Consider the following 20,529-nt stretch of genomic DNA (forward strand, 5'->3'; position numbering starts at 1 on the left):
GAGAGGTAGCACTCCAGCCCCTTCTCCCTCGATTCTCAGAACACGGGCAGAAGATTGGAATATTTCACCAGCCATAAGAAAGGGCAGAAATAAACTGAGAGTTGGGCATCGGAAAGGTCTGTGTGGCCGTTGACCGGCTGCTCCCCAAGTATGCAGCAGCTTGAGTGCCTCACTCTTAAATTTAAGTACTTCAACAGGCCCCACCAAGAAAGCTTGTAACGCAGCAGTAAGAAACCAAAAAACAGAGAAATGGGAACTGGAAGGAAACAAAGGTGGTACAGTGAGAAGAAAGCTTAAAATAAAATTGTCATTAATAGTCTTGGGAAAATAAAAGATGACTTTGCATCCATGAACAAGAACAGGGTGATATTTTTAAACAGAAGAAGAACAAAAGTGTGCTCATAGAAGTTAAGAAAATGATCACAAAAATTAAAATTTTTGCGAGAGAATTGGAAAATAAAATTGAGAAACTATCAGAAAGTAGAACAAGAAAAAAGAGCTAGAAATTAGGAAAGATTAGAAAATTAGATGATTTGTTCAGGAGTTCAAGTCAGTGATTTCAGAAAGAACAAATTTTAAAATGGAGGTGAAGAAATTATGCAAGAAATGATTCAAGGAATGAATTCAGAACTAACGAGACGAATTTTTGCAAAAGACTCATCAAATATGCTGCATAGTGGCTGAAAATAGGACCATATAAAGGCATGCCATTGTTGAGTTCTAGACCACTGGGCACAAAGAGAAACTGGAGGAACTTCCAGAGAGAAAAAAAATTAATAGTGGAAAGCAAAAAATTAGGAGCCAGAGTGGCATTAAACTTCTAGACAGCAACGCTGGGCCGAGAGGGGAGAGTTTCTGAAGGGAAATAAATCCTGATCTTTAATTCATCATCCAGCTGAAAGACTAAAGTGTGGGGGTAGATTAAAGACATTTCAAATATGCAAGATCTCAAAAAGTTTGTGCTCCACAAACCTTTTCCCAGAAAGAAATTGAAGAATGTGTTCCACCAAAGTGAGGAAGACGTGAGATTGAGGAAACAGAGGATCAGACCCAGGAGAGAAGCCCAAGGAACGCACAGGATGGTGCCGCCTGGCATTTCTAGGATGCCAGCCATATCACAGGCCCAGAGCGCAGCCGGTCCAGACAGGAGTTGCAGAACAGATGGCTCCAGGAGAGACTTGTCTCTAAGAAGATGGAACTGGTAAAAAAATCTGATGTTTCTGAAAGTATTGAAAGGAGATTGAACGTTTTAATTGAGAGTTTGGGAAGGAGTCCATGATAGATACATTAAAAACCAAGCAAAGACAAGACAATAATTCCTGGAAAAATGAAAGTTTGTACCACAAAGGAAATGTAATCATAGTACACTTTGCATAGCTCAGCTGTGAATAGTATTTGCATGCTCATAATGGTGTAAATTCTCACCAGAAAATAAGTTTTAATTACATGGGGAGGATGAGGAGAAGACAGTGAAGGAGAGAGAAAGAGACAAGGAGAGATGAGGCGAAAAGAGCTGTTATTACTTCCACAGAGAGAAGGAAATAGACAATGCTCAAACTGAAAAATCAAGAAGTAGCAGTAGCATACTTAGAGATAGGGAGGGAAACACCAAAAGAAAATGCTAGAAGGATTGACAGTGGTTGCCTCCATTACTGGGCAACAGTGGGAATAATGGCGAAGGGCGGGAGTGGGCTCAAGGGACTACTGCTTTTCACAATCTGCCTTTTCTAGAACAGTTTGACTTTGTAAATTGTGTATACGTATACATTTCATAAAAATAAAATTTTAAGTTTTAAAACATGCTGCAGGACAGTATGTATAGTATGCTACGATTTATGTAGGAAAAGTATATATGCAAATATGCTTTTTTTAAGTCATAACGTATCTCTAGAAAGATGCGCAGAAAACTGCTGACAGTGGCTGCCTCTGGGCATGGTAACTAGTGGCCACAGGCAGGCAAGTGAGAGAGAGACTCTTAACCCTGAATCCAGTTGAATTTTACCCTGTGTACATGTATTATTTATTTTTAAAGCAAAAGCTTCAAGAAAGAAAAAAACTGGGAATGAAACTGATGCAAGAGAGCAAATAGTGTTAACATTAGATGGGCTCTGAAGAGAAAGAGTGATCATATCCTTTTAGGATGAGTTATTTATTCAATAAATATGAGTGTGTGTCTTCTTTTTACACAATTAACATCATCCTTATAGAACAAACAGAAATTAAAGTTAAGAAAGAAATCCCTCATAGTGCCACCCTGCAGATAACCACTATTAAATTTTTGATGTACACCTTCTGAAACTTGACTGTGTATGTGGGTTTGTCTGTGTCTTCCCACCCCCTCCCGTGGGATAGTACTATTTCATTACCAGCTATTTTCACTCAGCAGTGTAGCGTAGTCACTTTCGAAATGAATTATTAAAGAACATTCCTGTTCAGATCATTTTCGGTGACTGAGTTTATTGCATCATTTGGTTCTTCCACAGTTGATTTAACTAATCCCCTACTGATAGGCTGTCTCCAGTTTTTCATCACTGTAAACAATGCTCCTGTCCTAATTGCTGCCCACATCCTTAACTGTTTCTTTAGACTAAATTTCTAGAAGTGCAATTGCTAGGGCAAATAGTGCGAATGTAACTAAAAGTCTTGAAACATCTTATGAAATTATTTCCCAGAAAATTTGTACTGATTTATATCCTGCCCGCAGCAGTGTTGCAGAATGTTACCCCCTCCTAAACCCTTGCCAATGTTTTGTTTGTTTTTGCCAAACCTGGCAGATGAAAAAATGTTGTATTGTTCATTTGTGTTTCTTTGGCTTACTGGTGAGGCTGAACATTTTTCATATGGTTATTGACCAGCAAATAAATATTTTTTGAGCATCTTCCCCATGCCTGGTACTGTGCTAACTGAAGGGAGAGACATACAAGTAAATAAAATGGTCTCTTTCTTCAAAGTGTTTATCATCTCAAGAAAGAAATGAATACACAGCCAGAACAGTATTACAGTGTGCTATGTTATGATATGTAGGTACAAAGGAGGAAATGATGACTTCTGTAAAACTAACAATGTTCATAGGTAGGAACATTTGAGTGGAGACTTAAGGGATAAGGTGGAGGAGGATAGGGAAATGGGGCATACATTTCCAGAGAACAGCAGAGGTAAATGCAGTCATGATGTACAGCGCACTTGGGAAGAGTGAATGATCTGGTGTGACTGAGCCAAGGATGCATGATGGAAATTGACAGTGCCTAGGAAGTCAACCTGGAAAAGTGCATTGGGGCCCTCTTATGAAGAATTTGGAATAGATCCTCCAGACCAAAGGCTCCTATCTGGTGTACCAGTCTTGATTGCAGGCTGCCATGTTTCAAACGGAAAAAGTGACAATTACTCACCATGTTTGGGGTCCATGGACCCTAGAAATTGTATGTAAAGTTAGGTGTGTGTGTGTGTGTGTGTGTCCCTTGTCTATGGAGGGGTTCCATAGCATTCTTAAAGATGATAAAAGCTTTCGTACCATTGGTCCAGACATTGAAGAACCATCTAGTATCTTCAGCAGGAGAGGAACAGAATGAGGTCTGTGAAAGAGTCCTGCCAACAGGGTAGACTGGGGAGGGCGCAAGCAGGAAGGAGAACTGGACGTGACGTTTTGAAAGATAACGTTAATAATAACCACCGTTTGTTGAGTATTTACTCTGTAGTGGACAAAGTGCTAGATGCTTGGCACCCATTTTATTTCATCTTCAAGTAGCACGTTTAACAGTGAGGAAACTGAAACTTAGATTTTAAAATTAGTCCCAGATCACCTGGCTACAAAAGGCAGAGTCCAGAGTTGACCGCCACGTCATGTGACTCTAAAGCCCACTCTTTTCATCATGACCCTCTCCGCCTCTCTTGTAAGGCTCTGGCGCCATGCCCTTTGTACTTCATCTCCTAATTTTCAGTTAATTATTTTAAGCAGCAAAATGACTCACTTCAGGGAGGAGACCCACATGACCAGAGATACCATTTAGAAAATGAAAAGGAGACAGACCTCAGTGACTGTTCATTGTTCTTGTCCCACAAAGAATTGATCATCTGCTGAGATAATAGCATAAATCCAAAGAAATCCCTCACTCTGCACGTTGGTTCCTGTTGTCTGTGTCCTCTCGTTCCATGGAAGGAAATTCTTGCAGATTTCAACTGGCAAATGAGTCATTTTGAAGAAAAGTGCTCGGTGCTGTTTTCTTCAAGCTTCACAGTCATTAGCACTACAGAATAGGAGCTCTGCCTGAGTGTATTCACTCTCATTTATTGTTGAAATGACAACAATATGGCAAACAATAGTGTTCCTGTCTTTCATGGCAAATATTAAATACATGATAAGGAACCTTAGGAAAACTCTGACTGTTGGGAGCTGAGCGCTGCCTGGGAAGTGCGCTGATGCCCTATTGTCAAATAAAAAGCAAATGTTGTCCTTAGATATGTGGGACCTCAGTGGGGAGGGCTTAACACTGATCACCAGAGGGCATGGAATTCTGACTTGCAAATAGCGCAATTTTTCCATCTTTCGCACAGTCGTGTGCCCATGCGCATACAAACCTCCTGAGCATGCTCATGGGCTGCTGTAATGACTCTGGCTTTCTAGCCCCAATTCACAGAAAATAACAGAGGCAGCTGTTGCTGAAGTCTTAATGGAAGGCTTAGGGAAAGTTCATTTTTATCATCTTTGGAGCAAATATGTGAAACCCTATGTTAGTCTTCTATTGCTGTGTAACAGATTGCCACAAATTTAGTGGCTTGAAACAACACAAAGTTTCTGTGGGTCAGAAGTCAGAAGTCTAGGCATGACTTCGCTGGCTCCTCTCCTTAGGATCTCAAAAGGCTGAAATCAAGGTGTGGGCCAAGCTGCATTCCTTTCAGGAGGCTTGACTAGGGAAAGATCCCCTTTGGGCCCCCTCAGTTGTTGGCAGAGTTTATTTTCTTGCAGTTGAATGAGAGGCCTCCATTTTCTTGCTAGCTGTCAGCCAGGGATGGCTCTCAGCTGCTGTTGACCCACCCACAGTTCCGTACCATGTGGCCCCTTCTGTAGGTCCCCTCAATTGGAATCTCTTCACCAGGAAGAGCCCAGTGCCCTCTAAGTGCTCACCTGATTAAGTCAGGCCCACTAAGGATAATCTCCCCATCTGCTACTAATCAAGCAGCACCTAGATTAGCGTTTGATTAAATAACTGGGAGATAGTGAGAAGATGACTATACCCCAGGAGATCTTGGGGGGCATCTTAGAATTTGGCCTACCATAAACCCTTATGAGATGCTTCTCTTCTGGCAAGAGTATGTATATTAAATGCTTTCTTAGCATCCATCTTTGTTTTCTCATTTTTGTAATCTATTTTTTTAGCAAATACTGTTGAGCCCATAATTATATGTCACGTGGGGCATTTAAACTGTTAGTAAAATGATGACAGTAAGTGTCATTTACGAGGACTTACTATGGGCCAGACACTGTTCTGAGTTTTACATGCACTACCTGATTTAACCATCACAACAACTCCATATGGAAGGTGCAGTCAGTATCACAAGCTACAGTTGAGGAAACTGAGGCTGAGCATGGTTAAGTGACATGCCCAATGTCGGACAGCTGGAAAGTGGCACATCTGGGACTCGAACCCCCATCTCTTTTCCTTCAGAGCTCTCCTTCCTAACCTATTTCCATCGGTTCTTGTCCTGCTGTATTGTGATTTTGAGAAGGTTACCAAATGTCTCCATAGCTATGACGTTAATCATTCACTTATTCCTTCTCCAGTCAAATTTGCCATCTAATAACAGCAAATGTGATATAGACCAGGTCCTCCCCAAAAAACAAGGGACACTCCTAAAAGTCAAACACCAAAGAGAGACAAGGGTGTTAGAGCAGTTCAGAGCCTGACTTTCGGTAAGCATAGTACCCTAGCAGCTGGCATTTTAATGTGCCTTGTTCTTGGCTTCTATGATATACTTCGCTGCCTGGTTTTATGCCAAACATTGATTAATAAGCTTCATCAAAAAGAAAACTTACCAGTTCAGCCCCAGAGAGCAACTTCAGGTCTTCTTTCCAGAGCAGCCAACCTGTGTCAGCAGGAATCAGAATAGAAATGGTACGCATCCACTGAAAACTAATGTCCCCTGACTTGAAATAGCACTTATGCTGGTGACACCCTCTCTTCATTGTGAACAGAGGGTCGACCTGTGCTACCGGCTAGTGAAGGAAAATAAATGGTTATAATAGGAAAGATGACATTGACAGTACCCTCTTCTGAAAGGCGTTTGTTTTTTGATAAAGGAAGGACAAAAATGGCATTGATTTATGTTTTAATTGTAAGCTGAGTCTCATAAATGAGTGAAACTATATAGAGTGCTCTAAGGCCACAAATTTAGGAAGAACGGCCCACAGGGTGAGATGATCTTACCTGGAGCGTTCTTATTTTATCTCCTAGCTGCCCCTCCATTTGTCCGAACAGCAGAGGGATATGAACTCCAGGCCTGAAATGCTCATAGGAGTTAAAATACCAAGTCATGCTCCCACCTTTGTGTTCTGATGGAGCGAACTCTTCACCTTCCAAAATGTGAGATGCAGGGCAGTTGAAGGGAAGACCTGAGGATATGGCAGTAGACTGAACCAAGGAGGTAGCTTTGGCAGACAGTAGCTATCAATTCACCATGCCCACCCCCCCTTACTCTTGGACCCAGAGCAGATGAGATTTCCCAGCCTCCTTTGGAGTTAGGTATGGCTGCATAACTGAGTTCTGGCTAGTGGGAGTGGGCAGAAGTGATGTGTACCACTTCCAGGCTGCTTGGTGCATAAAATCTTCGCATGTGACCCTTCATTCTCTTTCTTCTCTTGTTGACGGACTGGATGTCAATGTCCAGAGTGGCTTAGAAGCCACAAGTTAAACATGTCAGAATCTGTATAGCTGGGGTCCTTGAATGACTGAATGGAACAGAAGCCCATCCTCGCTCCTGCCACCGATTGGAATTCAGAAATAAGCTTCTATTGTATTAAGGCATTGAGCAACAGGGATTGTTCTGTTACAGCAGTAGCATTACTTTATCTAAAATAGTAGCCTAGAATCTAAAAACTGAATGTAAGACTAGTAGTTCTAAGTAAGGAGAAGGGCTGGTTACTCAAGCATTAGAAATCTATTTCCATGTATTGCTTGAAGTATGTAGGTCAGACTGGAAATGATATAAGTCAAAGACTGCTATCTACTGTAATAAAAACTCACAAAATGAAGCTACATTGGTCCATTTGAAAATGTCTATAGATACCTACAACATGACTAACAATAATGTACAACTGAAATTTCACAAGGTTTTAAACTATCATAATCTTAATAAAAAAGGTCTATAGAAAATTTAATTTGCATTTATAGCCTTTAGAATTCATTTTTGTGTTATTTTTTATGATTAATATGTTAGAGGATGTTAGTATTTTCACTTTGGGACTATGTCTTAGTTTGGGCTGCTTTAACAAACTGCCATAGACTGAGTGGCTTATAAACTATAGAAATTTCTTTCTCACAATTCCAGAGACCTGGAAGTCTGAGATCAGGGTGCCAGCATGGTCGATTTCTGATAAGAGCCTTTTTCCAGATTGCAGACTGCCAACTTCTCCCAAGATAGAGAGGAGAGCAGAGGAAGCAAGCTCTCTCATAATTCTTTATAAGGACACTAATCCCATTAGTGAGGGCTCCACCCTTATGACCTCATCTAATCCTAATTTTACCTTCCAAAGGCCCCAGCCCCTAATACCATCACATTGAGGGGTAGGGTTTCAATACGAATTGTGGGGGAACACATTCAGTCCTTGACATTCTGCTCTAGCCCCCCAAAATTCATGTCCTTCTCACATGCAAAACACATTCATTCCATCCCAACAGCCCAACAGTCTTAACTTGTTCCAGCATCAACTCTAAAGTCTAAAGTCCAGAGTCTTATCTAAATGTCAACTAAATCAGGTATGAGTGAGACTCAAGGTAGATTCATCCCTAGGTAAAACTCCTCTCCAGCTGTGAACCTGTGACACCAACCAAGTTGTGTGCTTTGGGGCTGTTGGGAAGGAGTGAATGTATTTTGCATGTGAGAAGGACACGAATTTGGTAGGGCTGGGACAGAATGTCATGGACTCAATGTTTGTGTTCCCCCAAAATTCATATGCTGAAACCCTACCCCCCCAGTGGGATGGTACTAGGAGGTGGGACCTTTGGGAGGTGATTAGGATTGGAGGACGTCATGAGGCTGCAGCCCTGAGGCATGGCATTAGTGCCCTTATAGGAGTCACAAGAGAGCTTGCTTCCTCTGCTCTGCTCTCTGCCATATGAGGATACAGTAAAAGGTCGGAAGTCTTCAGTCCAAAAGAGGATTCCCACCAGATCTTGACCATGCTGGCACCCTGATCTCAGACTTCCAGCCTCCAGAATTATGAGAACTAAATTTCTGTAGTTTATAAACCACCCAGTCTATGGTACTCTGTTATAGCAGTCCAAGCTAAGACAGAAATTGGTACTGAGAGTGGGGTGCTACTGTAACAAATACCTAAAAATATGGTGGCAGCTTTGGAACTGGGCAATGGGTAGAGGCTATAAGAGTTTCTAAGCATGGTGGAAGCAGCCTACATTGCTGTGAATGGAGTAAGATAGACTTAAAAACATTTGTGGATAAATTAAGAAGATGCAAAGAAATTATTTCTTTGAACCTAAACATGAGCAGAATATATATAGTGACATTCAATCCTTGTAGTTTCTCTTGCCAATAATAACTGATCTATAATACTGAAGATTAAATTCCTGAGGATTATCTTTTTGGTTACTTATATTTTAAGATAAAGTTATAAACAAATATAAGTTAATGTTCTGGAAAGACAGACTTTGCTTACTGTTTTCTTAATATTTGAGTACCTTACTGGGGCTAATTTGCTGTGAGTAGAAAAGTTAGAGAAGAAATTTTAGAAAAACAAATTGAGTCCTACAAGAACCAACATTTTTTTCTGGGAGTACACTAGTGTGGTATTTAATGTTTAATTGTTTTCTTTTATATCCATGTCTCTAGAGATGTCCTACATTAAAAGATCATGAGTAATAATAGGACTCTTGACTTGGAGTTAAATCTATACCAAAATTAAAAGAAAATTTCCTCCTCATCATTCATCTACATCCTGGTTATAAACAATTTATAACCTTGAGAACTGTTCATCTTTGCTTCATTTAATTTATTCACATTTAAAAATGCAGTTTATTATTTAGTTCCCATGTAGACTTTCAAACCAAGAATGAATGTTACTAGCATTCTGGTCTGTCTAACAGGATTTTCCTCAATTGTTAATTGGGAAATTGCCATTTGGGTTTAAATGTTAGATTTTCCTTACTTAAGTACATGTGAGCCTATTCCTAAGAGAGTGACCGTTCGGGACCCACTGACCAAATCCAGTTTCCAAGGCTGCACTGGGGCCAGACCTGGATTTTGGTGATGTTCCAAGGCACTGCCACCCTGTGAGATTCTGCCTAGGTGAAATTTCTCAATCTTGCCTGCAAATTGCAAAGGATATTCTTTTTATTTACATCATCAGTGCAACGCTATTCCAAACCCAATCTACAGTTGTCAGGAAGTTTCTGATTCGTAGCCTGACATTGTGCATACATCCTCATCCAACTACATGTGTTTTTACATTTCTCTCTCTTTCTTCTTGCTAGGAGAAGTACATTAGAGAAATTAAATGGAGGAGGGATAATTTTGGACTGAAATGCCCTCTCAAATCCAGCCCACAGAGTATATTTTACATTTGTTTTTCAGTTACTGTTTTTCTCTATGTGCTTTTCTTTAGAGGACTTCTTCTGAGCTTCCATACTCAGAAGAGTGTGAGGAGCCAAGAAGATTCATGAGGGAATAATCAAACTCTTTTCTGATGAAGCGGAAAGTTTGGCTTTGCCTCTCAGTTATTGTCCTGGAAGTTTGTAAATGGATCTCTACATCTCTTCTTTTTGCAGCCTTTCCCAATGCATTGTTGGTCATCACTAAGTATTTTCTTTGCATATTAATCCTTATAAGTATTTCTGAGTAATTTGTTCCCCCAAATAAAACAGGACTGTCAGAATTGATTTAAATGATATAGCAATCAAAAGAGGGATGTGATGCTTTTTGTTAATTCTGAGATAATTGTTTACATATGAAATTATAGTCGAATAAATTTGGATTTTATTAATCAATAGCATAATACAATTAGGGATCACACCAGCTGACAACTAAGCCCAATTTCTCATTTAGAGAAAAAAGAACATGTCTGGTACATTTGTCATACAGTTAAAAGGTTTCAATATCCTCTGCTCTGGAAAAGCATCTTGTTCTTTAAATTTCTCTGAAGCACTTTCAGCCCAGCCTCCTTCTGACTTGCATTTTTGTTGTTTACACGGTCTCCCTGAATGTCATCACTGTCAGCTCCTTGGGGACAGGAAATGTGCTTTGGACGTTTTTGTGTCTCCCACAACACTTGGACCTCAGAACCACTGAATATGTATTTGCTACATTTACTTGGAAAGTCTAAAAAACAATTTGCTTATCAAATTTGCAGATGACTAGGAGGAGTAGCTAATAAGTCGAATGTCATAATCAGAATTTTAAAAGATCTCAGGCTGAAAAATGTGTACAAATTATAAACAATAAAATCTGAATTCAAAGTACAAAAAACAAAATTAAGACCATAATAGGTGTGTATAACAGTGAATTACACATAGCTGAAGAAAGAATTGGTGAATTGGAAAATAGCTTGGAAGAAATCATCCAAAATGAAGCACAGAGAGCAAAAGAATGGAAAATGCAGATGAGAGGCTGAGACAGAGAGGATACATTAGGAAAGTCATACATGTATATAAGTGAAGTAGTACAAGGACAGCAGAAGGAGAATGAGGCAGAAACTATTTAAACAGATAACAGCGAAGAATTTTTCAGAAATAAAAGATGTCAAACCACAGATTCTAGAAACATACCAAATTCAAAGCAGGATATGCAAATAAACCCATAACTAGACACCTTATAGTGAACCTGCCCTACAAACAATTAAATACAAGGAGAAAAATCTTAAGAGCAGCCTTAGAAAATAGATAGATTACCATCAAAGAAGCAGAATTTGTATTTTTAGATTAAATAAAGTGCTTATATTATGAGTCATTTTTTATAATTTGAGAACTTAACCAAATTTTCAACTCACTTTGGAGCCTGATTGTGCCATATGACATTTTATTCTAAAGCTGGGATGCAAGATTTGAAAGACTTTTACACAAAAGAGGGAGATTCAATTTATTCTGTTTCGCTCCAAGGGAGTGGACCAAATACCAATGTATGGAAGATCCAAAAAATATATACTTCTACTTAATGTAAGGAAGAGATATCTAATAGTTTGAGTTGTTAAAACCTGGAATAAGTTACCTTAGATGAGAAATGAGTTCTCTAACATCAAAGGGTTTGATTAAAGGGCAGATGCATTGGTTAGTTTATCAAATATTTATTAAGCACCTACTATGTACCAGGCATGGTTGTAGATGCTGGGGATAGATCAGTGTACAATACCAACAAGAACAAAAAAGACAAAAATCCCTTCTATGGAGAGCTTCTATCCTAGTGCAAAGAGACAGACAAGCCCAATAGATAAGTCAATTATGCCCTGTGTTAGAAGATGAGAAGTACTAAGGGGAGAAAATAGAAAAGGGTAAAGAGGATCAGGAGTGCTGGGGGAAGGTCTGCAATTTAACATTTAATAGTCAGAGTGGGCTTCGTTGAGAGGTATTGTTTGGCCAAAGACCTTAAGGAAAGAAGGGAGTGAGCTCTGAGGGTCTAATCAGTTAAAGGGAACAGATTGGTGGGAGTCACTTTCAACTCTAATTTAGTCCTTTCATATGTTTCAAATAAGTTCAGAATTTTAGCAAATGAAACTCTGTTGACTATTATGAAATAGTAGAAATCAAGAGAACTTCCTATATTGTGTTCATTGATGAAAGCTGTTCGTCCTCACTATAACATCATAGAAACTTTGCACTTGAAAGACATTTCTTTTAAAAATTCCAAATTCCAGGAAGGACGTTGTACCTTCTGTTGGTATCTCAGAATCTGGAGATTAGAGCGGATAATTAGTATAAGCTTGTTAGAGAACTGGGCTGTCATCTTGAGAAAGAGATGTAAAGAATCTTCACAGAGCATTCAGAAGTAGAATTGTAGGTTTGCTCTTCAGAATCAGATTGCTTTTTGAAAAAAAAGAAAAGCCAACAAACACCCAGCTGCCTTGATTTGAAAAAATAATGTTTATCTCTGATGTTGAGTTCTGCAGTGCCAGCTATTTGAAGTATAGAGGGCTTTGACATGTGCAGAACGAAAAGCCAAGAATATCTTCACTGTTAACTTGTAGTCTTGTGTTGCAGGCACACAAAAAGTCCCTTTGGACGATTGAACCCAGTGAAGGCATGGTTCCCCCGGAAACTGATGTTCAACTGACGCTGACCGCCAACCTGAATGACATACTGACATTCAAAGACACAGTCGTTTTGGACATTGAAAACAGCAACACCTACCGGATTCCTGTCCTGGCTTCAGGAATTGGTTCCACCATTGTTTCCGATAAGCCCTTTGCTCCAGAACTCAATTTGGGAGCACATTTTAGGTAGGGAAATATGGAGCAATTTTTCTAGATATCACATATGTTGTATAAGCTGAGCATCACTTCTACTTTGGAAAATTATTTTTAAGTACATAGAACTAGCCTCCTGAGCACCCCCACTTTTCCCATCTTCACTTTTCCCCCTCCAGATGGGTCCAACAGCCACAAGAAGAAACTTCGTAGTCATAGCTTGGTGACATTCTCCAAGCTGTGTCCCTCTACACTAGAGAAGAGATGCTTCCTAGGAAGTGCATTCTTCTCTCAAGTTGTAGTGGCTTTCCTGTGACAAATTTAGAATCTCTACCATGATGTCTCCTCTTTGATTCCAATACACTGCTAATCCTTCTCCATGAATGTAGAAAATAGATGCATCTTAGTGGTAACCTAAGTAGAGTATATCTAGGAATGTAAAAATTTATTGCAAATGTATCTTATCATGTATTGCAAGACCAGTAATTTTTTTGGTACCATGTCCTCTGCTTGCCTCCCACGATAGCACAAACAATTGAGATGGTTGCAAACGACTCCACCCGAAAAGCTAGAGAGTCTAAATATTTAAATAAAAGGTGGTACAGTATAGACACCTCTGAGCAGAACGATCTAAACGTGACTCTAAAAATGTATGAGGTTCGAATGCTAACCGTGGAGGATATGTGTGATTTGTTTGTAGTTCCTCAGAAAAGTCATGCAGCTGTCACTCTTCGACTCTCGGGGCCCAGTTGAATTTGGCCTGTCCTTTGCAATACTGTGAACAGATCTCAAAAGAGTGCTCCTGCCATCTGGTCTAACAGGCCCTGAAACCAAGACGGACACATTGTGCTTAGAGAAGATGTGCCTAACAAAAATCAGTTAGGAGCCTCGCACAAGCCCATCCACACCTCCTTTCCTCTGCTCCATCTACAAAACATGGCATTTGATTGAAAATACCACAAACCAATAGGAATTAAGAGGCAAGTTAGCTAGATGAATTGCATGTTTTCAGAGGAGCATCCAATTACGGTTTTTGTGTCAACTAGATATAAAGACGCTGCTCTCTGCCTGTCTGTTGGCCATAAGCAAAGGAATTTTCATATTGTATACCATGTTTCTATTTCCAAATTTCTTTGTTAAGTGCACTCAAATATAATTATAGAAAACAATATGCTGCAAACCAGACTTAATTACGTGTTCTCCTTAATCTACAAATAGTGCTGAATAGTCCCAAAGGATAGTCTGACACTTGCTTGGAATTAGAGAGTTAGCTAATAGTTTTCTGTGAATATAGAAGCAAACCGTAGCTTTTAGCTGCCAACTTCTCCTGTGCCTAAACCCTCTTGTTACTCTTTTTGACGTAAAACCATGATACCAGAAACCTGCAGAAGAATCCTCAAAAGCAGGGATGGGCAAACTGAAGCCCACTACCTGTTTCTATAAATAAAGTTTTATTGAAAGACAGCCATGCCCATTCGTGTACATATATTTTCTATGGCTTCTTTCACAGTATGATGGAGAAGTGAATAGTTGTGACAGACCGTGTCACCCAAAAGGTCTAAAATATTTATTATTCAGCCCTTTAGAGAAAAGGTTTGCCAACTTTTTGGGCATAAGAGTCTAAAGAAATACCCATATGCCACTTCTTCTGATTGCATGTTTTTGGGCAACTCCCTTAAATTTTTAGAGCTTCTATTTCTTCATCTATAAGACGAGAGTAAATATACTTATTATTACTGGGTTGCTGGGATGATTGAAAGATATAGTGTGAATAAGTAACACAGACCCTGCCTAGTTTATAAACAGTTTCTATTATTTATTAGTTCTCCACAAAGCCTACTCTTAGCCATGAAGTCAAACTACAGAGTACAGACTCCAATAAGCATGCTCTGTGAATGCATAATTAGATAGAAATGGTTACGCTTGACAACTGGCAAATACTCTTTCTTATTACCTATCTGATGTTTCAACTACTCATTAGATAGATGTCATTTCCTGATGAGGAATAGAAGGAATGAAATCTCAAAACCTAATCAAATTTAAAACTTAAAAAACAGTCCTTAGATGAATTTTCTCCCTGAAAAAAATATTTTAAAGTAAGCTTATAAATCAGTAAAACACACACACACACGCACACACACATTTGACTCATCTCCAAGATCTTAGAAATCCCAGTGTCTGGCAAAGAGCCAGACAATCAAGAGGTCCTTAATACATATTTGTGGAATAGCCGAATGAATAAATGAGCTAGCAGCATCTTTAAAGCACATTAGTCTGAGAAAAATGACCAGTCCAGGTGGTGTTCTGGCCCCTTACAGTCCCCTTGACCTCTGGTAAGGCTTGGAAGATATGTGTTGTTTCTCCTCCAAGTTCCCTTCAAATTGAGCCTACCACAAGACATTTCACTCAGTCAGTGGAAACTTACTCAGCGCAGTTTGAAATATACTTCTCCTCCAGTAGGTGTTTTTGCCCTCCTTTCACTCCTCAGAACCATTTCACATCAGAGTGGTTTTCACATGAACTGTAGATGTTCTGTGGTGTGCTTGACCTGCCGGGAAAGAGCGAGGATGGGTGGGGACGCTTTCCCACAGCCCCTTCCCTGGTGATGGCAACTCAGGAACCAATCCAGGTCCCTAACCCAAGTCTATGAAGTCTGCTTTGTCCCATTACTGTGGTAGCTCCTAGTAGCACCATGATTTATCCTTCCTAAATTTTTTTTAAAATAATGTATATTTCATTTGTCACTTTTTAAGTACTTTCAGAGGAGTAAATCCCAAGGGTATAGAGCTGAACAGAACACCATGACGCTGAGTCCTCTCAATTCCTGCTTCCTCTTTTCCAGCCTAGACACCTATTATTACCGCTTCAAGTTGACTAACAAGGGACGTCGGGCCCAACAGTTGTTCTGGATGAACGAAGATTTCTGTCCCCAGCACAAGCTGAACAAGAAGGGCCTGGCTAAGAAGGGACTTGCTAAGAGCCAGCCCCAGCCCCACTGCTCCCAGGAGCCTAGGAATTCCCAAAGCCCCGTGTTTCAGCTCCACCCCATCAGGATGGAGCTATACCCAGGCCAGACAATCGATGTGATACTCGAAGGCTATTCTGCTACTCCCAGGGTAAGAGGACAGCACATTTAGAGGCTATTTTTCTCCTAAATAAATCTTCTCTCTATTTCTTAGGAGAGTCCCTTGACATTTATCTGAAGGAAAGATGTGGTTTCTCAAGGATTTCATACAGCGCTGAGTTACCATGGCAGCGATCATTGCTTTCAAGGTTCAGCTCTGATCAGTTTTGTTTGTTTCTACAGCTACCATGAACCTAACCTTAAAATGCCATTTAAAGTTGGGTTCTCATCCCCGGGGTCGACAGTGACCAGCCAGCAAGCATCCAGTAGAAGGACACCCAGCGTTCAGCCAATGCTAAGCCCCTTATTAACGCTTAGCAGTATTCAGTTCATATTTATTCAAAAAGGATGTTTCTACAGACACTCTTAGCTGCCTCTCCTATCCAGGCATTGGGACATCCCTGGTTCCTTCCCCTCCCAGCCTGACACAACAGCATCACATTTATAATCATCATCTTTTTATGTACCAATAAAAAAGCTGAATTTATCTTCAGCAACTCTGATGTGCTGTTCTTATTGATATTATCACCATTCTGCTTAACATTAAAACAGATCCAAATCACATGTCTGTTTATTCCTATTTCCTCCTGGAGATTGTGGAGATTGGAAACCATCAAAAACCTAAAGGAAACTTCTGGAATCACTTACAAGCTTCTTCTACCTCACAAATGCAGACTTTGTGAATAAGAAATGATGCTTGCCTGAGCTTCTGCTGGTGTCACCTAATTAGGAGGTGATACACAACTTTCTCCTCATGAAACAGGAAACAATAAGAAATTTGTCTCCCAACAGACAAGATGGAGAAGCTGGTCCATTGCCTAGCTCCTCTAGGGTCACAGATTGCACTTTATTTCTTTTAATCGTTTCTTCACAAAGCATTTTCAGGTAAAACACATCCTCACCACAAAAAAAAAAAGTTGTTTCCTATTCTGGAGTATATAACATACTCTTCCTCTGTGTTATTCAGGGGTTCAGCCAACTTTTGTTGAGTGTGTACCACATGACAAACACCATGCTAGGCACTAAGGATGCAAAGATGAATAGAATGCAGCCCCTCATCTCAAGACATGGACAGCCTCTTGCAGGAGCACATTCACAATGTCGCTATCAAGAGTTAACCATATTTTTAAAGGGGTTAAATCTGAGCTCCTGGGGTTCTAAATTCAGTTTAATCTTTACTAAAAGCTTCCCTGAATGTTCTTCCAAGTTATCTACATAATTGAGAAGAGACTTGAATTCATCAACGTCTGAAACCTGAGTACTCTTCAATACAAGCTATTCGTGATATAAATTCACTTTGGGTCATTTCTACTTTATAAAAATCTGGGCCTCTCGGGTCCAAAGAAATATTAGTTTCTGTGGCATGATTTTTAAATATTCAAGTACGAAAGGCACAATTTTTCCAGCCACCATTTCTAACTAGCTTGATAAGAAATCGTGTAGCTACCAATGAAGTCCATGAAGGATTTCATCCACCTTGTCCATCACTGTTTTGTATGTCCAGTCGCTAACAGCCATGATACATAGTACATCTTCCATATATATATTGGTTGAACTGAATGTAAATTGATTGTGTCCTCAGGAGCAGTCAGAAATAGACACAGGATCCATCCAGGACATATTTAACCCATCAGACTTTGTGACAGAGAGCGATCCCTGAAAGACACTATTTAGAAAAATGAACTCTTTTCTGGTATCCCCAGACAGGTAGTTGAGAATCAGTTTGCTGATTGTTGAGAATTAAGTTTTCTGAGATATGGATGTATCTCATCTGCAGATAGTCAAAGAAAAGCTGGTCTGCCACGCCATCATCGGGGCCCAAAGGGAGAGGAGCTTGCTGATGACTGTGAACATCATCTGTGAGTTTGTGTCTCCACTTATCCAGCTCTCCACCAAGCAGCTCCTATACCGACTGGAGAAGGTCAGTGGGGCTGTGCTGGGGAGGCTGCATGCTCCAACCAGGGGTCAGCATGTTCACATTTTCATTTTGGAAGCTAAATTAATAGGAAGCCTGTTACCCTCACACCCAGCCAGGTTGTTTTAAGCTCCAGAGGCCAATACACGTTCAACCAAAAATTCTGATTCTAAACCTATGTTCCTTTGAAATGTAAATTGCTATGGAAATCCTACTTCCATCATTCCTGATGGGTAAGGCCAAAGTGAAGGGATATTCCAGTACACTGAAAATACACTTTAGTTGATCATTTTACTCTAACTAGTAAAATAAACATCATAGTATAGAAAAGGTTGGAGTAGAATTATTGGTAATTATAATGATCAGTAAGAACAGCTACCACTGATTGATTGGCATGTGCTCAGCATCAAGCCCTATTTGTTACATGCATTTTCCCAGTTGTCCCTCACAATAATCTAGGTTCTGTTATCATTCTCATGATGCACATGAGGAAACTGAGATACAAGCTATTATGTAGGTCACCTAACACTGCTTGAGAATAATCAGCTTAAACTATTTGGTTCACACTTTGATTTATATGGCTATAAATGTCCATAACTTTATGTGCCCATTAAGGGCAAGCAATAAATGGAGGAGGCAGAGAACAGGGGAGAGATGGGGATGACTGCTACTGAGGGCAGGGGCGAGATGGTGAGGAAGTCAGGGAGACATCACAGGAGGACTTGACCGAACCCCAGGCAGACTTCCATCATAGAATTACTTACCATTCAAGGCAGATATGTATGGAATGTCTCTTCTGAGTTGAGGACTATCCTGGTGCTGAAAATCTGGCGAACCAACCAGATGTAGTTAAAGCTAAGAGACTGGTCGAGGTTACAGACTGTAAATAAATTGTTAAAATGTAGTTATTTAAAATACAATTCTAAACAGTGCTAGGAAGAAGAGGTATAAGGTGCTACGAGAGCATGTCTCAAGAGACATGGCCTTCTTTGTCCATGGGGTCCTAGACTTGAGCAAGTGCCTCAAGTTGAGACTTGAAGGAAAAATAGAAATTAGTCTGGAACAAGGCAGGGGGAGAGAATGGTAGGCAGAGGGAACAGCACGTGCGAAGGGCCTGAGTTAGGAAAGAGCTTAGTGAGTGTATAGAACCGAAAGCCCACCTTAGACAGAGAAAGTGCAAAGAATGACATGAGGTCCATCTAGAGAAGTGAGCAGGGGCCAGATGAGTGTAGCATGACTGGAAGGCATGTTCTAACATTTGGGTTTTGTTGTGGGCTGGCCTCAGAGGGCTCCAGGGAGGGAGAGGAGTGACATGGTCAGATTTATTCATTCAGTCACACTGGCTGCTGAGTGGGACATTTATTAAGGCCTCCCATGTGCCGGGCACTGTGCTGCGCACTAGGAACACAACAGCAAGAATAGTCCCTCCCTGGTGAATCTCACAGCTGACCAGGAGGACCAAGCATTAAGTAAGCCATTGTCCCATAGTGTGGGAGATACATACTGAAAGCTAAGTCTTGAGACAGTGTCCTATCCTACAAAAAGACGGGGTGTGGCAGTGCCTCACAGTCATGCAGGAATACACCAGGGCTCCTTGCATTACCTGGAGGCTCGTAGGAGAATGTTCGAGACCAGTTATTCTGGTAGTGGATTCTGTCATACTTTATTTATATTAAATAAATATCTATTGAGCACCCACCATAGACAACGTGCTCTGCTAGGAGATGAATAAGGAAGCTTATAGTCGCGTAGGCGAGGTGAGATGGACAAGTTCAATTCAAATCAACAAATAATTTTTGAGCACTTACAGTGTATTGGGCAGCAAAGACACAGCAAAACCCTGGCTTAGCAGACTAGCAGGGAACGTAGGCATGGAAGAAGGAGAGTAGGGTTTCAGTTACAGGATGCTAAACTAACTGTGACAAGCTCCATGAGACGTATGAAAGAAAATACTTCAAGAATTCCTGCTACAGTTATTAAGCCCTCATTGCTCTTTTTTAAATTCTTCCTTTTTTAAGTAATCGGGAAAGATATTTATTGGTGAGAGCTACACTGAATTTTTTCATATTTTCTCTAAATGTATCTATTCAAAGAAAATTCAGTGAATATTTATTGAATAGTTATTCTGTGCAAGACATTACAGTATATGTTAAATATGCAGCTTAGTTTCTTATTAGATTTTTTCGAAGCCCTTAAACACTCATATAAATGTGTGGGTAGTGTTCCTTTTCTTCTCTTTATATCATTAAGCCTTATTTTAAAGACACACACACACATATGCTTGTTTGAATGTCTATTGTTTGAATTTATCACTAGAATAAAATAGCAAATATTTTGAATATGGCAGTGACTTATTGAATTAAAAAGTGAATTGAGTCACAACTCCCTGTTTGGTTTTGCTCTTCTCTCCTTTCCCCGGATATCACATTTGAAATCTGTCCACCTTCTGTATTTTTTATTGTTCATTTCCTGCTCGCATTTAATCCATATCAGGGACAATGAAGAAATGTACCTGCATCACCCAGCGTGTGAAAGAGACCTGTTAGGTCTCGGTATTCAGATTTAATTATATAACACCCAATTATCTGTTCCGTATCCTTGTTTTCAGCTCCAGGCAGTGTATCCGATTTAGTACATTAGACCATAATGATACCAGCCCTGCCTATGGGGAGAATTTTCCATAACCATTTCCTCAGATTTGAGCTACTTTATAACTATTGTACCATTGATAGACCACGGAGATGAAACCACATCTCTATGGAATTGAAAAGGTCAACTGAAACTAGCAGCCAGTTTGCTTCATGAAGTCCAGCAGCGAATTCTGTCTCCTGATAGCTGGGGAGACAGACAACCCAGAGAGATGGGGTC

General features: G+C 40.1%; 1 protein-coding gene across 8 annotated transcripts in view; it reads left to right on the top strand.

Moving 5' to 3' along the window:
- HYDIN (HYDIN axonemal central pair apparatus protein) overlaps nucleotides 1–20,529 on the top strand; it is a 335,679-nt gene that overhangs the window by 156,837 nt on the left and 158,313 nt on the right. For all 8 annotated transcript variants that reach the window (XM_046683578.1, XM_046683582.1, XM_046683583.1 and 5 more), the window contains 3 exons: nucleotides 12,417–12,655; nucleotides 15,465–15,738; nucleotides 17,524–17,667. In XM_046683578.1, the coding sequence (XP_046539534.1) occupies nucleotides 12,417–12,655; nucleotides 15,465–15,738; nucleotides 17,524–17,667 (657 nt within the window). The remainder of the gene's footprint in view (nucleotides 1–12,416; nucleotides 12,656–15,464; nucleotides 15,739–17,523; nucleotides 17,668–20,529) is intronic.

Source organism: Equus quagga, chromosome 13, assembly GCF_021613505.1.
Source record: "Equus quagga isolate Etosha38 chromosome 13, UCLA_HA_Equagga_1.0, whole genome shotgun sequence".
NCBI classification, from domain to species: domain Eukaryota; kingdom Metazoa; phylum Chordata; class Mammalia; order Perissodactyla; family Equidae; genus Equus; species Equus quagga.